The 16784-nt window shown below is 34.5% G+C and overlaps 1 protein-coding gene across 1 annotated transcript; it reads left to right on the forward strand.

The window, feature by feature from the left end:
* The first annotated feature begins 1267 nt into the window (after positions 1 to 1267).
* Positions 1268 to 15900, forward strand: GIMD1 (GIMAP family P-loop NTPase domain containing 1). The gene is made up of 2 exons (XM_031943136.1): positions 1268 to 1737; positions 15640 to 15900. The coding sequence occupies exons 1-2, from the start codon at positions 1345 to 1347 to the stop codon at positions 15898 to 15900; spliced, it is 654 nt and encodes a 217-aa protein (XP_031798996.1). The 5' UTR covers positions 1268 to 1344.
* Positions 15901 to 16784: the final 884 nt, after the last annotated feature.

Consider the following 16784-nt stretch of genomic DNA (forward strand, 5'->3'; position numbering starts at 1 on the left):
CAGTGTATGTCAAATAGTATCATCCTAAATTTTGGTTAGCAATAGATACATTCTAATAGAACTTTTTTTATATAGTATTGTGAGGGATAAAATCTAGTTACTACTTTAAAACAAAATAATTAAAACCTTCATGCCAGTTTAGCTGAAAACTATCAAATATAATGAGATTTCTTTTTTTTACATTTTTTATTTTATTCATTTATTTATTTACATTTTGTAACCCTGGAATATTCACATATTTCATATTTTATTAAATGTATTTCTGAATAGAAATAGAAAATAAGAATGGTTTGGGATATTTCCATTAGAATGCTCTCTGCTAGAAAGTTCTCTGGTAAACAGAAACAAAAGCAGCTTTCAAAACATTCATGTTTCTTAGAAGCAAAAATTCAGGAAGTTTAAAGAATAATTTTTTGCAGATGCCACTGGAGTTTTGAGCTTCTTCCTCCTATTTCTCCACTTCCCCTTCTCCTCTTTTTGTCTTGTTTCTATTGTTGTCTCTGTATCAGTCTCTCCCTTTCCTCACCTCTCCAGCACCTCTTCTCCCTTTTCCTAAGCCTTCCCTTTTCCCTTCTCTCCTTCTCCTTCCTCCCTCTCTCCCTTCCTACCTCCTTCTCCTTCTTTCTCTCTTTCTCTCCCTCCTTTTCTCCTCCACCTTCCTCCCTTGTCTTTGTCTCTCTCTATCCCTGCCTCTCTTCTAATCCCCCCACTTCATTTTCCCTTCCCTCCTCTATGTTTTCCACTCTCCTCTCTCTTCCTTGGTTATCGGGGTAGGGGGAAGATGTTGAGGAACAACAGAAAGGAATAATACATGGATGTCTTTCTTACTATGCTATCTCAAAAGATCTTCAGAAATGAAGATTTTTTAATTTTCTTGTTCACTGTGTTTCTTGTTACTTCTGGAACCTTACCAGGCTTTCCTAGGAAAAACTCATTCTCTAATTAGATAAATTAACCTTTTTCTGCACAAGAGTTACATTTTCCCCCTACAATTACTTTGGGTGTCCTTCCCAAAGAAAAATGTATTGTTTTCTATATGTATCCTGCATTTTTCTCTCTTACCTGATCCATAGCTTATTTTTCTCTTTATTTCTTTTGAGGTAATGTGGTTGAGGTAAGTAGAAGGTGAAATACAGAATCATGTTTTCTCCTCAGCCCTCTCATTTTTAATTTCTCTGTGCATCAATTTAGTCAATGGTGGGAGTAGCCTAGTCTACTTGGAATTCTTTGGTTAGGAAGCCTTATTTAATCCAATACCTTTAACTGGACATGGCCTACTTATACTGGTCGCACATCACATGGTGCTCTGCCTCTGTTTTCTAGGGTGTTGGATAAGAGCTTATCATGTCAGGCAGTGCTGAGATGATCATCAACCTGGCCCTCTTTGGTGGGACACAAAGTGGGAAGAGCTCTGCTGGCAACAGCTTGTTGGGGAGCATGGACTTCCCCAGCTGTTTGGCTCCATATTCTGTGACCAAGGATTGTAGCCTGGGCAGAAGCTGCCAAATCCCCCACTTCATGAGGCGCGGTGGAAAAGAAATGACTCTGAAGATCCAAGTATTAGACACACCAGGCTATCCCCACAGCAGCCTGAGCCAGGAACTGGTGAAACAGGAAGTGAAGCAGGCCCTAGCCAGGCATTTTGGACAAGATGGTCTCCACCTTGCACTACTGGTCCTGAGAGCCGATGTGCCTCTCTGTGAAGCGGGAGAATGTTCTTCCATCCAGCTGATGCAGGTAAAATTAAAAAGACAAATGCATACATATCAATATTTTAGCTTTTAGAACAACCTTAGAAGGAGGGAAATAATAATTATTTTTTAATAATAGACATGTATTATCTCATTTGGTCCTCACAACAACTCTATGAAGTAGGTACCATTAATATTCCCATTTTACAAATAAGAAAACTGAGGCTGACAGAAGTTAGTTGACTTGAACACAGTTGCACAACTAAATAAATATCTGAGGTAGAATTAGAACACAGCTAATATAACTTTATTATGATATGGATTTATTTTTGCTCCACAAAGTGCTTAATTATTCAATTGCTATACTGTATACATTTGCTATCTATTTAACTTTTGTTTACTACTTGTAGTCTCCTTGGGGATGGTCACAATGCTACCCCGATTTCACAGGTAGATTTTAAAAGGCAACACTAATACTATCCATTATTCTCATCTCTTCTTTTATTAGCTGGCAGAAAGCTATGGTGTCATTAAGGGAGGTACCATGTAGTCACCAGAACACTGCATTAGAAACCAAAAGCCTTGGGTTGTAGGTGCTGGGGATGTAAATGTAAAAATGAGAAAGTTTTTGCCCTCAGGGAAAGAGAAAACACATTTTATTAAGTTCCTACTCTGTACCAGACACTGTACTAAACACTTAGTAAATATTGTCTAATTTGATTCTCACAACAATCCTGGGAGTTATTCCCGTGTTACACCTTCAGAGGAATAGGGTCATACAGTTAGTAAGTACCCAGAGCCTGAATTAGTCTTTTTGACCTCAGACTCAGGGCTCTATTTACTGCGTACTACCTCACTGTTTCTGGTAGTTTATATTCTATCTAGGGGATATATACTCACTGATATATAAATATAGTATATATACATAATTAATACTGAGATGGGAGCAAGAAAGATAAACATCCCAAGGAATCAGGAAAAGAAGTGGTTTTTAATCACTCCTGAAGTGAAAACAAGTAATTTGAAGTATAGACTTGGGGGAAGAGAGGGTAGATCACAACAGAAGGCCTTAATTTTTTTCCAGTGAGATATGAATCCAGGTTTTTTGATAAAACCAACATATCATCCCCAACTGCATACAATATTCCTCAGGCCTCTCTAAAGAAAGGAAGAGATATACTTGATCAACTCCTCCAAGTCAAGCTTGGTCATTAAAATTACAGTGTTTAGGTTTCCTTTATTGTTCTATTTATATTGTTTTGCTGGGGTATATTGTTTTCCTGGCTCTCTTCTGCATCAATTCATATATGTCTTCTCACGTTTCTCCAAATTCTTCATATTCATTGTATCTTGTGACTCAGTAATATTCAAATACATGTGTGTATGATAATTTGTTTAGATATGCCCCCAATCATTGATTACCTATTTTGTTTCAAACTTTTTGTTATTACAAAAAATGCCAAGCAAGTCATCAAATATCTTTGGATTTCATTTCCTCAGAGTTGTAAACAGTTTTTGGAAGCAGAAGAACAATTGGTTTTTGTCTTGTTTTGCATAATCCTCTTATTTTTCTTTGTATATTGAAATGCTTGTGTTTGAAAATAATTGTTAAATTTTAGTGAAAAAGAACAGTCAAAAAAAATGAAAACAAGGCCTTTTCTGAGGGAAGTACAGGGAAGAGAAACAGGAACAGGCCTGGGGGAAAGGAAATTATGTGCTCTGCTCTTATCTTCCCATAAGAGTAATAGGTAGCATTAATAGCATTTTAAGGCTTTCAAAGAGTTTTAAATATATTATCCCATTTGATATGCATCACAATTAAGTACTATTATTATCAGATAAGCAAATTGACACTACAAGAGGCTAAACTAGGGGCATTGTCCCTAGTTACCTCAAATTGAAATGATTGACAAGGGCAGCTGTGAAAAGACAAAGGTACAGTCTCAAAATTGGAAGGGACCTTATTCAGGACAGCTGTCCAAACTATATCCCTCTATAATATCCCTGATGTTTTTCTGGTCTCCACTTAAAATCTCCAGTAATAGAAAGCCTACTACCTCTTAAGAGAACCCAGTCCCCTTTAGGTTGTTTTTAAATTTCATTTTATTTCTCAATTCAAAGTCATTTATTTTCTTTCTTTCTTTTTTTATCAGTCTTCTAAGCATCAATTTATTAAGCAATACACATTATTTGACTAGCAAAGAAAGATCAGACCTCCTCAGCTTAGGCCTGGACCTTGAGTACAGTAGAAGAAAGTTTTATGCATTGAAAACAATTAGTCAAATAATGCCAATTAATTAAATGGAAGTAATAGAACATTAGGTAATCTGATTTTGAATTGGATAAAGATTAGAGCCTTTTCATGTTGGAAGAGTGAACAGGTGTGATTCCCTGAATTCAGAAAGAAGTGTCCCACTTCCCTTTCCCTAAGTTGCTGTTAAAAAAATTTAAATAAACATGAAAATGATAACTGGTTGATCAGTATGGAAACAGCTTTCAGAAAATATGTTTGGGTTTCTTGAGATGTCCAATTGCAAGAAAACTAAGTAGATGCTCATCAGTTGGAGAATGCCTGAATAAATTATACTATATAGATAGATAGATAGATAAATAGTATATAGTATAGTATATATACATCAATCTTTGGACATAATTGGTTTTTGAGTCAATATAACCTAGATTTTTAATTAAGGGTCTCTGACCAGAAAATAGAGATGGTCTAGTTTCCCAACCATTCAAGGCTAAGTTCAAATAATGCAATAAGATTTTCTCCCAATTTTTACAATTGAATAAAGCTTTCTCATGAGACAAAAGTTGGATTATACCCACTACTAAATAAAAAGGGAACTGAATTAGTTCAAAAATTGGGATATAAGAGTCATTTATTTTCTATCCTCATGTCCCAATTTAAAAGAAAAGAAAAAAAACAAAAACAAAAATTCTTAGAGAAAATATTCATGGTTAAGCAAAATAAATTCCAACACTGGCCATGCCCAAGAAATGTAGATCTCATTCTCATCTTGAATCATTCATTTCTCAATCAGAAAGTAGCTAGCATAATAGGAAAATAGGTACATTGGTGAAGGAAGAGTGAATTGGTACAACCATTATGGAAAACAATTTGGAATTGTAAAAGCCTGTCAAAATAATTAGCCCTCTTTAATCTTGTTGGAAAACACATTGGCCCTAAAGTCCACTTGGTTCTTTTCTCTTTGGTTTTATGGAATTTATTTTATATGAAAAGTTCATAGTTTAGTCATAATAGATCTGAGCACATGAGCCCCCTATTAGGAAAATCCCTAACACTATTATTATAAATTGCCTAACACTGATTAGTTGCCTAATCATTTATTTATATCTATTTTATATGTCCTCTTTATGGTTGAGGCAAAATTCAATTTACTGGAAACATTGGATAATGAAACAGTAAATTATATTCTATCTTAGATAGGCAAGCATCAGGAGGGAAAACTGATGACTTTTCTTGTGATTTCCCTTTGCTTAGGTCTTTTTTCCTCAAATGCCTATGGAGACAGTGACTTCTCAGAATCTTTTTTCTGCCACAGCTCATTGTTCTCTTTGATCCAACTTTTCTTTGATTTCTTTAATCTGAGATAACTTCTTCTTTTACATAAGTTCTTTAAAATATGTTCAAATCTCTTCTATGATCGTTTTTATTGATATGAAGAGGTATAAGGCTCTGTTTTGATTGTTTGATTTATTCAGAAAGTATTCTTTTTTTTTTTTTTTTTTTTTTTTTTTAAGAAGTGAAAATGTTATGTTGTGATCCCACTTAGTTCCCATAGTCCTTTTTCTGGGTGTGGATGGCTCTCTTCACCATAAGATCATCTCATTGTGGAATTGATGAGGTAATGATTCTCTAATTTACATGTATTTAGTACTTACTATAATTCTACAAGATTCACACCTTTAAGAGAACATATATAAGGAGGAGCTCTCAGGGCCAAGAAGGGAAACCCACTAGAAGCTCATTGGGAGGGAGATAGAGGCAGAAGCTGGCAAAGGACTATCGGCAGGCCTCTCAGAACCAAAGAGAGAGAGATAGGCCTCCAGAAAGCTAACTGGGCCACAGGAAAGGAGACAAAACTTGGAAAGAGACAATAAAGAATTTGGACTTTAATCCCTAGCTGCATTTGGGGTGATTACACTGAACTGAAACTAAGACTGCTCCCAGAAGCCCTTCAAGAAATCTGCTCCCAAAGAATATTATAATTTAGAGAAGAATATTACAATATCCATCATAACTTATCATCATATAATCTTGCTGTTGCCATGTACAATGATCTCCTGGTTCTACTCATTTCACTTAACATCAATTCATGTAAGTCTCTCCAGGCCTCTCTGAAATCATCCTGTTGATCGTTTCTTATAAAACAATAATATTCCATAACGTTCATATACCATAACTTAATTCAGCCATTTTCCAACTGATGGGCTCCAACTCAGTTTCCAGTTTCTTGCTGCTACCACAAAAAGGGCTGCCACAAACATTTTTGCACATGTGTGTCACTTTCCCTCCTTTAAGATCTCTTTGAAATATAAGCCCAGTAGAAACACTTCTGGAACAAAGGGTATACATAGTTTGATAGACCTTTTTTTTTTTTTTAACTTTTTAACTTTTTTATTTTTTAATAATTATAGTTTTTTATTGACAGAACCCATGCCTGGGTAATTTTTTTACATTATCCCTTGCACTCACTTCTATTCTGACTTTTCCCCTCCATCCCTCCATTCCCTCCCCCAGATGGCAAGTAGTCTTATACATGTTAAATATGTCACAATATATCCTAGATACAACATATGTGTGCAGAACTGAACAGTTTTCTTGTTGCACAGGAAGCATTGGATTCAGAAGGTAAAAATAACCTGGGAAGAAAAACAAAAATACAAACAGTTTACATTCATTTCCTAGTGTTCTTTATTTGGGTGTAGCTGCTTCTGTCCATTACTGATCAATTGAAATTGAGTTAGATCTTCTCTTTGTTGAAGAAATCCACTTCCATCAGAATACATCCTCATACAGTATCGTTGTTGAGGTATATAATGATCTCCTGGTTCTGCTCATTTCACTTAGCATCAGTTCATGTAAGTCTCTCCAAGCCTCTCTGTATTCATCCTGCTGGTCATTTCTTACAGAACAATAATATTCATAACATTCATAAACCACAATATACTCAACCATTTTCCAATTGATGGACATCCATTCATTTTCCAGTTTCTAGCCCCTACAAATAGGGCTGCCACAAACATTTTTGCACATACAGGTCCTTTACCCTTCTTTAAAATCTCTTTGGGATATAAGCCCAGTAGTAACACTGCTGGATCAAAGGGTATGCACAGTTTGATAACTTTTGGGGCATAGTTCCAGATTGCTCTCCAGAATGGTTGGATTCATTCACAACTCCATCAACAATGTATCAGTGTCCCTGTTTTCCCACATCCCCTCCAACATTCCGCATTATCTTTCCCTGCCATTCTAGCCAATCTGACAGGTGTATAGTGGTATCTTAGAGTTGTCTTAATTTGCATTTCTCTGATTAATAATGACTTGGAGCATCTTTTCATCTGGATAGAAATAGTTTCAATTTCTTTGTCTGAGAATTGTCTGTTCATATCCTTTGACCATTTATCAATTGGAGAATGGCTTGATTTCTTATATTAGAGTCAATTCTCTATATATTTTGGAACTGAGACCTTTATCAGAACCTTTTACTGTAAAAATGTTTTCCCACTTTATTGCTTCCCTTCTAATCTTGTCTGCATTAGTTTTGTTTGTACAAAACCTTTTCAATTTGATATTATCAAAAAATTTTCTTTTATGATCAATAATGATCTCTAGTTCTTCTTTGGTCATAAATTCCTTCCTCTTCCATAGGTCTGAGAGGTAAACTATCCTATGCTCTTCCAATTTATTTATAATCTCGTTCTTTATGCCAAGGTCATGAATCCATTTTGACCTTTTGATAGACCTTTGAGCAAAGTTCCCATATTTCTCTCCAGAATTATTGGATCAGTTCATAATTCCACCAATAATAAAACATTAGTGTCCGAGTTTTCCCACATTCCTTCCAACATTAGTCATTATTTTTTCCTGTCATTTTAGTCAATCTGAGAGGTGTGTAGTGATATCTCAGAGTTGTCTTAATTTGCATTTCTCTGATCAATAGTGATTTAGAGAGCCTTTTCATATGACTAGAGAGGGTTTCAATTTCTTCATTTGAAAATTGTCTATTCATATCCATCGAACATTTATCAATTGGAGAATGGCTTGAATATCAAGAAAGTATTTTTTCTGGGGGATATCAGAGTGAAATGGGGGTGGTTTCAAGTCCTCCTTTACAGAACTATGTTCTAAAAGTCAGTTGATAAATTTTACATACCCTTTGATTGGGTTGTGTCACTACTAGGCCTATACATCCATTCCCTAAAAACTCTAATTGTTAGGAAGTGCTTCCTTACATTAAACTATAATCTACCTCTCTTAATTTCTTCTCTTTACTATTAGTTTTGCCTTCCAGGAAAAACTTATCCCAAGAATAAGAAATCTAATCCTTTTTCCATTTGACGATCCTTCAAATACTTGAAGACAAGCATTATCGCCTGCCCATACTCCCAAATGCTCTCTTCTTCAGACTTAACATTTCCAATATCTTCAACTGATTGTCATATGGTATAGTCTCCAATTTCTCAATGACCCTGTCTTCTTTCTCTGGATCAATAGCAAGGCACATAGACCTGTATCTCTCATTCCATTTTTCATTCATCCAGAGATGAACAGCAGGACTACAGCCTCCCTCATCCTGGACATTATACCTCATTTTATACAGTCTAAGACCACACTAAGATAGGAAGCAGGGGAAATGCTATTGTTGCTTTAGCTATGAGATAATCTTTAGAGGCATAAGCCAGGTCCAGCAGCAGATTTATTGTGGCCAACGTTTTTGCAGAAAGTTTCTACCTAGTTGGAGTTTTATAGCATTTTTTTCTGCAAATTGCTGCCTATACTATTGACTGACATGTGGATATGTTTATTAACTCTGAGTAGCCAGGCAGTTTCTGAACATTTGTCAGGATAGAGTATTGTTCAGATATAGCTAGGCAACTACTAATGTACTTTGGCTATAAACAGCTATGGGACTTCTTTGATTCCTCTGAAGGCAGGTAGGAGGCACATTTCAGAGTGTATACTTTAGTACACTTTAATTAGGAAAAGAAACATGCAGTGTTTAGATTGAAACCAGTTCCAATGAGATGGTGTCAAAACCACTTAATTTCCAGTCAACTTAAGTTAAAGTGTCCACTGGGTTGGTAACAATAAGGATTTTGAAACTGGGGCCATGTTGAACAATACCTGGAATAAATGATTTAAAAATTTTAACATTTTAATAGAACAAATTGAGTTTCTCCCTCAGTCTGGCATGTACCTGCCATGATTATATGTCTATGCAAGGGACAAAATGACCCTTCTAGCTAGCTCTAGCTCTAGAACTTCATGAACTTATAATTGTTTCTTTGACAGTTCATAAAATAAGATTATTCTTAAAAATACATACTGAAATAAACATGTGGTACTTTGAAGGCAGTCCTTGTCATGCTTCCATTCTGCATTCCAATTCACTATCTTGGCCCTATGATGTGGATCCCAACCCTTCCATAGCAATTATCATTTAAGGGTAGAATTATTCAGCAAATATTTACTGAACGTCTATTATGTAGACGATACCATGCTTCACAAAACTATATATGCAAATATAACTACATGGACCAATCAGCATATGACTCAAATTTGTGTTCCCATTACTTGGATTTTCTTGTTTGTTTTAAATCGGACTTGTGAGTTCATTGGTAGGAACTAGGAAATTCCCTCTGCTAATGCAGATCAGCATCTTTGAGAAATGCTTGAGAACAGAAACAGTTAAGTGACTTGCTCAAAGACACACAAGCTAATTTTGACAGGACTTGAATGCTAGTCTTCTCTACTCTTAAATGGAACTATGTGTTAATTATATGCATACATAAAGTATAAATAACAAATATTTTATTTATACTTATATATTTTATATATATTATATATTTAAATTAATTAATTAAAATATACCTTATAGTTAAGCTATACAATCTGTATACATGCCAACTTAGAATTTGTTTTGATAAGCTCCTGGAGAAATTTACGTCGTAATTAATAATGTTCAAGTTTTAGGGCTCAAGAAGTTGCATTTGGGAGAAAATCTATTGGCTTGATAAAGTTAATTTTGTCTTAACAAGGTTTCAGTATTCCAAACAGGCTCTCTCCTGGAGAGAAATTCAGAGTTGGGAAGAGAGAAAGAAAAAGTAGAAAATAAAGGATAGGCATAATTGTTCTTTGATAATTGTTTTTTGGTTGATCATTTGTTGTCTTTTTTTGTTTTTCAAAGTTTCTCCAGATGCTATGATTTCATCAACCACATGCAATGAGGGTAAAGCTGCTGGTGGAGCCTGGGGAAATTTAATTGATTCCTAGAAAACAAATTTTATAGTTTAGTTGTCCCAAAAGGACAAGTCCTTCTTATATCTATTAGCACTCATCTATCAAACAATTCATGATTGATTGCAAAAATGCTCTGTAGCTTAGGACTTCAATTCTTAATAACACATTTAAAATGTTAGCACCAGATAACTTACATTTACTTATCTTGCTCTCAGATTTTCATGCAAAGTTGATTTCTTTTTTTTCCCCCAGATCCACTGAGAATATACTTGGCTAACAGCATGATGACTAACTACTAAGTAACACTACTTTAGAATATCCCTCTGTTTTGTAAGCCAGGCAATAGTTTATAGAGTACAAATCACACTGACAGTCTTATCTTTTATTAGCAGTGTCAATTTCCTGTCTTGCTTATAGGATTTGGGCATCACTTTAGAAATAGCCATCAATACATTAGAATTTCTTGTGGGTTGAATAAGCAGCACTGTGTACTGGAGGGGGGGGGGGGGGACATTGAAACAAGAGTCAGAAAAATCTCATTTCTAATGCATAGCACTACTATGCCCAGAGTATAACTTTGAGCAAGCCATTCTGTAGGCTCAAGCCCCTTCCTAAACAATCCTTAGAGTGGATTGCATTAAATGATTCTAAAATTCCTTCCAGCTTTACCATTCTAGGTGGAATCCATCAGGAAAGTGAAACTTGGGACTGTTAACATATTTCTCCTTAAGTGAGGTTATGTTTTGAAGCATTAATATGTTTCATGGACACACAGAGTGAAACTATGAGCAATTTCTTTGTCAGTTCAAATCTAAACTCAGATATTGTATTAGTGGTGTGATCCTAGATAGTTTTTTTTTTTTTTTTTTTTTTTTTTACCCTGTTTGCTTCCGTTCCTTATCTATAAAATGAGGTGGAGAAGGAAATAGCAAACCACAAAGACAGTGATCTCTTCCAAGAAAACTCCCAATGGGGTCACAGAGTGTGAAACAACTTCATAGGAATACTAGAAATATAAATAGTTACTAAGTGGAACAACACATTTTGAACAAATTAGGTCTATGCCTTCTTAGAATCTCTTAAAATGTAAAAATAATGCAATTAAGCACATTTTATATGCTACTAAAATGCAAGGAAATATATGACAAAAGACAAGCTGTATATGAAAATGAATTTTTCCTGAATAAAATTATTTTTATGATTTTAGGAAGGAAACAAAAAGAGTTCAGCATCATTTCTTGTAAATCTTTCCAGGCTCTTCTGAAATCAGTTTGTTCACCATTTCTAATAGAACAATAATATTCCATAAAGTTTATATACTATATCTATATCTATAGATACAGATATAGCTATACCCTAATTTATTCAGCCAACTGATGGGCGTTAACTCAATTTCAAGTTCCTTGCCATTGCAAAAAGAGCTGCTACAAACAATTTTTCATATGTGGATCCTTTCCCCTCTTTTATGATTTCTTTGAATATAGACTCAGTAGAAACACTGCTGGATCAAAGGGTATGTACAGTTTTATAGCCCTTTGGGCACAGTTCCAAATTGTTCTTCAGAATGGTTGGATCAATTCACAATGCCACCAGCTGGGACACCATTAGTGTCCCAGTTTTCCCACATTCCTTCCAACATTTATCATTATCTTTTCCTGTCATCTTAGCCAATCTGAGAAGTATGAGATAGTACTTCAGAGTTGTCTTAATTTGCATTATAAATAAAATTTTAAAAAATTAATAATGATTTAGAGCATTTTTTCATATGACTATAGATGACTTTAATTTTATCATCTGAAAATTATCTATTTATATCCAATCATTTATAATTGAAGAATGACTTAACATATAGTTTTTGATCTTGATTCTGCACTGAAACTTCTCATCACAGGAACTAACACTTTGGCAAGTCCTCCCGTTTTATGCCTTTTCTGATGAGGATTATCAGAGGGTCAGGGAAAGTAATTTTGATGCATTGATGGGAAACATCTTGTTATGGAAAAACTTTTAATAGAACAGACAATAAGCTTAATAGAATCTTATGTTCTCTAGGTCTTTCAGGTTATTGTGAAATGATGACTTTAATCCTAGAGAAATATTAATTACTCATGAGTAGAATTAATATAATAAAAATGACAAAATTATCTAAATTTACTTTTTGTTCAGAGGTACTCCAAATAAATGACTGATGGACTATTTTGTAGAGTTAAAAAATACTAAAATTCATATAGATGAACAAAAAAACAAGAATCTCAAAAGAAGTAATTAAAAAAGTAGAAAAGAACCAGGCTTAGAAGTATCAAATTAAAGTACAAAGTAGTAATCATCAAAACTATTTGGTACAGGATAAAAGACAGCTTAGGTATGCAATACATATAAATAAATGAACACAATAGTTTAATATTCAATAAACTGGATGACCCCAGTTACACGAAACATTGGAAAATAGTTTGATGGAAATTAAGTATTGAGCATGATAAATTCCAAATGGACACATGAGAAAAATTAAAAATGACATCATGAGCAAATTAGAGGAAAAAGGAAATTATCTTTCTGATCTATGGATAGGGGAAAAATTCACATCCAAACAAAAGTTAGAGAGAATTACAGAAAACAAACTGGTCAATTTTCATCATATGAGATTAAAAATGGTTTTGCAGAAACAAAACCAATGTATTTAAAATTATTAGGGAAAGAGTTATCTGAGGGAAAAACAACTTTGCAACAAGTTTCTCTGATAAAGGTTTCAAATCAAACATATATAAAAAATTCAAATTTTTATTATTGATCAGTTCCCTAGTAAATCAAAGGATATGAACAAGTAGTGCTCAAGAAATCTAATTTATCAATAACTATATGGGAAAACCATCTAAATCATTAATAAAGACATGTAAATTAAAGCATTTATAGAGTTCTACTTCATACTCACTGAGTTGAAAAAACTGACAAAAGAGGAAAATGACAAATTTGGAAGGGTTACTGGTACATTAAGATTCTATTCATAAAGCTACTAGTTGGTCCACTCATCATTAAAAATGATTTGTTTCCTAAATTAATAAATTATGCATATGTTCTGGCCCACTATTACTACTTTGATATTACTAAGACCTACCCAATAGTATAAGAGAGCAAAGAAAGAGGAAAAGAACTCATATGTACAAAAATATTTATAACAGGTCTTTTTTGTATAGTAAAAAAAAAAAAAAAAAAAAAAAAAAAAGGAAACTAAAGAGGTGAAACAGTTAGAGGCCTAACTGTTGAGGAATAACTATGCAAATTATGGTATATGTGAATGCAATAGAATATTATCAAACCATAATAAGTGATGAAATGGACACATTCAGATGAAACCTGGAAGACGTCCATGAAATTAGGCAGGGCTAAATAAATAAAACAATTTATATGACAATAACACTAAAAAAACAAAAACAAAAACAAAAAAACTCCAAAAAAATGATGTCTCATCCTAGAACTTCTTTCAGTCTTTGGGGCCTTCTTGCACCTGAATAACTAATCCTCTCTGCAGACTTTTCAATTTGGAATATTCATTTAAAAGACTTGCCTCTTTCTCCCATTGATCACTTCATCTTGGGACAGGAAAAGGAACAGTTTTCATTCATCTCCCAGCTGTGTTCCTGACTTTTTGAATCCAAAATCATGCTCCACTACCATATACCTCCATGGCTCCCTCCCACTTTTCTGGCTCTGCTTTGTTGTCTTTCCTGAATACAGTAAGTTCCTTGAGGTTAGGAACTATCTTTTTGCTTATACTTGTATCTGTATTTCTAGCATTTAGCACATAGCCTGCTTAATAAGTCAACCCTTTTCCTTCCTTTCTTCCCTTCCAATCTTCCTTCCTTCCTTTTCTCTTTTCAATTCTTTCCTCCATAGCTCTCATCCCTTTCAAGCTTTTGCTTCTAGCATTCTCATTCATCTCTTCCAGGAATTTGGATTTGAATTTGTGCCCAAGCTGTATTTTTCTTTGAGGCTTTCTTCCTAAATGCTTTGGAGTCATTTTATTATGGTTTCTGTCAAGCACCTCTGTTATCATGATAGTTTCTTAAGGTGGGATTCTTTTTTTGTTTGTTTGCTCATTCTTCAGCCTACTTGATAGACTTTATGTTAGGTCCTAGATCTGTATAATTCTGTGAGAAAGTTGTTTTCTTGGGGTAATGAAAAGGAAAGCACAGGCTGGGGACCTATTAGCTTTCAGTGCTTCCAAAATGGTCTAATCTGGAGCAAAATTTGATTGCTGTTCCTCTATCCTACTTGGCCCCTCATCTAAGCTCTCCAAGTTTCTGATGTAAGTTTAAGTCTGAGCAACACTAAATTGTTTTTGGATTCACCCACTGTCAGCCAGCTAAGAAGTTCTGAATTAGAATAAACAGAAATACATTCTCCACTTGGGTCTGGGATACTTGTCCTGGTTATTCTCCTGGAGGCTTCAAACTGGGTTGGAATTGGAATTGGTCAAAATAACATGGATACACCTTGCTTCTGAACTTTCAGTGATTGGTATAGAACCTAGAGCCCCTGGCTTCTTTACCAACCATTCCTAGACATAGGTCTCCTTAGCCTGCCCTGGATCTGGAAGCCATAACTCAGTAGTGAACAAGAGAGACCAGTTGGCATATATTCCTGTCCTCCACAAAAATTTAGACCCCTTTGTGTGCTGTATTTGAGGCAGCTAATGACATAGTGGCTAGAATGCTGAGCTAGGAAAATTTAAGTTCAAATCCAGCCATGAATACTAACTAAATGTATGACCCTCAGCAAGTCAGTTTGCCTGTTTATCTTAGTTTCTTTTACTGTAAAAAGGGGATCAGTCCACCACTTACCTCACAGAATTTTTGTAAGGATTCAATGAGATAATATTTCTAAAAAGCACTTAGCACATAGCTAGTTTCCTCTCATTGGGAGCCTCTTTCTGACCTAGTGATCTGCACTAGGTTCAGCACACTCACTTCTGACTGGACCCTGTCCATAGCATCTGCAGAAACCTGTGCTGACCTGAATTCAGATGACAGCTCCATGTACTTGTCATTATAAAATGAGGCAATGTTTTGAATAACTTCAAATGTGGTTTATTAAAGGGGATTGGGGGTGGGGATAAGAAAGAGAATCTAGAACTCAAATTTTAGAAATAAATGTAAAAAAATTGTTTTAAATGTAACTGGGAAAATATTTTTTAAATAAATTTAAAATGAGGCAGAACATCAAGCCTGTTTTCCCATCTGTGAACAGGGATATGAATTCTACCTCCAACCTCATGTGGTTGATGTGAAGAAAATAATTTGCAAGTCATGGTTCTATTAGTTATGCCAGTTATTCTTTTCTAAGTAATTGAGTTGTTTTTGTTTGTTTGTTTGTTTTTTAAACTTGTTTAAAGGGCTGTGAAACTCTTTTGATGAGGACTGAATAAGAGAAAATTAACTATTATATTTTTGGTTTTCATTGAAGGAACTTCTTGGTCCTGCCTGGAAGAATTTTACTGCCATTCTTTTCACTCATGCAGAAAAACTAGAAGAAGCTCAACTCAGTGAGGAAGAATACTTACACACTGCTTCTCATTCACTATTAACTCTACTAAACTCTGTTCAACATAGATATATTTTTCAATACAATAAAAAAATTCCACTTAAAGAACAAAGAATAGTGACATTAAAAAGAATCGTGGAATATGTGAAAGAAAACAGTTACCAAGCACTTTATTTTAAATAAAAGGATTTGGCAAGTGTGAGTTCTTTTTAAATAAAAATTTAGTGGTGAAAGCTAAAATGTTGAAAAAATTCAAATGCTTTTAAAAATTATTTTTAATGCACATTTGCTTTATGAATCATGTTGGGAGAGAAAAATCAAAGCAAAAAAGAAAAACCATGGGAAAGAAAAAAAAACAAAACAGAAAAAAGAAGTGAACATAGTACTGTTAGTTTATATTCAGTCTCAGTTCTTTTTCTGCATGCAGATAGCATTACTTTTTTTTTAATTATAGCTTTTTATTGACAAAACAAATGCATGGGTAATTTTTCAACATGGACCCTTGCAAAACTTCTGTTCCAACTTTTCCCCTCCTTTCCTCCACCTCCTCCCCTAAAGGGCAGGTAATCCCATACATGTTAATATGTTAACGTATATGTTAAATACAATATATGTATACATATTTATTCAGTTGTCTTGCTACACAAGAAAAGTTAGATTTAGAAAGAATGTAAAAATAACCTGGAAAGAAAAACAAAAATTCAAGCAAAAAATAATAGAAAGTGTAAATGCTATGTTGTGGTGCATATTCATTTCCCAGTGTTCTTTCTTTGGGTGTAGTTGGTTCTGTTCATTACTGATCAATTGGAACTGATCTGGATCCTCTCATTGTTGAAGAGAGCCATTTCCATCAGTGTGGTGTTCTCTTCTTTTTCTATCATATAATGGTTCTCTCTGAGCAGGTTTCTTGGGGAGGTTTTCTGGAGTCAGCCTTAGTTTCATTCCCAAATGCAGCCAGGTGTTAAAAGTTCAAATCTTTTATTGTCTCCTTCAATATAGCCCGATTAGTTTTCTTAGAGGCCTATCTCACTCCTTGGTTCCAAGAGCTCTTGCAGCTTGTCTTTTAG

This window comes from Sarcophilus harrisii, chromosome 6 (assembly GCF_902635505.1).
Source record: "Sarcophilus harrisii chromosome 6, mSarHar1.11, whole genome shotgun sequence".
Lineage (NCBI taxonomy): Eukaryota > Metazoa > Chordata > Mammalia > Dasyuromorphia > Dasyuridae > Sarcophilus > Sarcophilus harrisii.

Excerpts from the sequence above, each read along its gene's own strand:
- GIMD1 (XM_031943136.1), top strand. The coding sequence starts at position 1,345 with ATGTCAGGCAGTGCTGAGATGATCATCAACCTGGCCCTCTTTGGTGGG. Across the intron at positions 1,738-15,639 it reads CTTCCATCCAGCTGATGCAG|GAACTTCTTGGTCCTGCCTG; the intron begins GTAAAATTAAAA and ends TTTTCATTGAAG.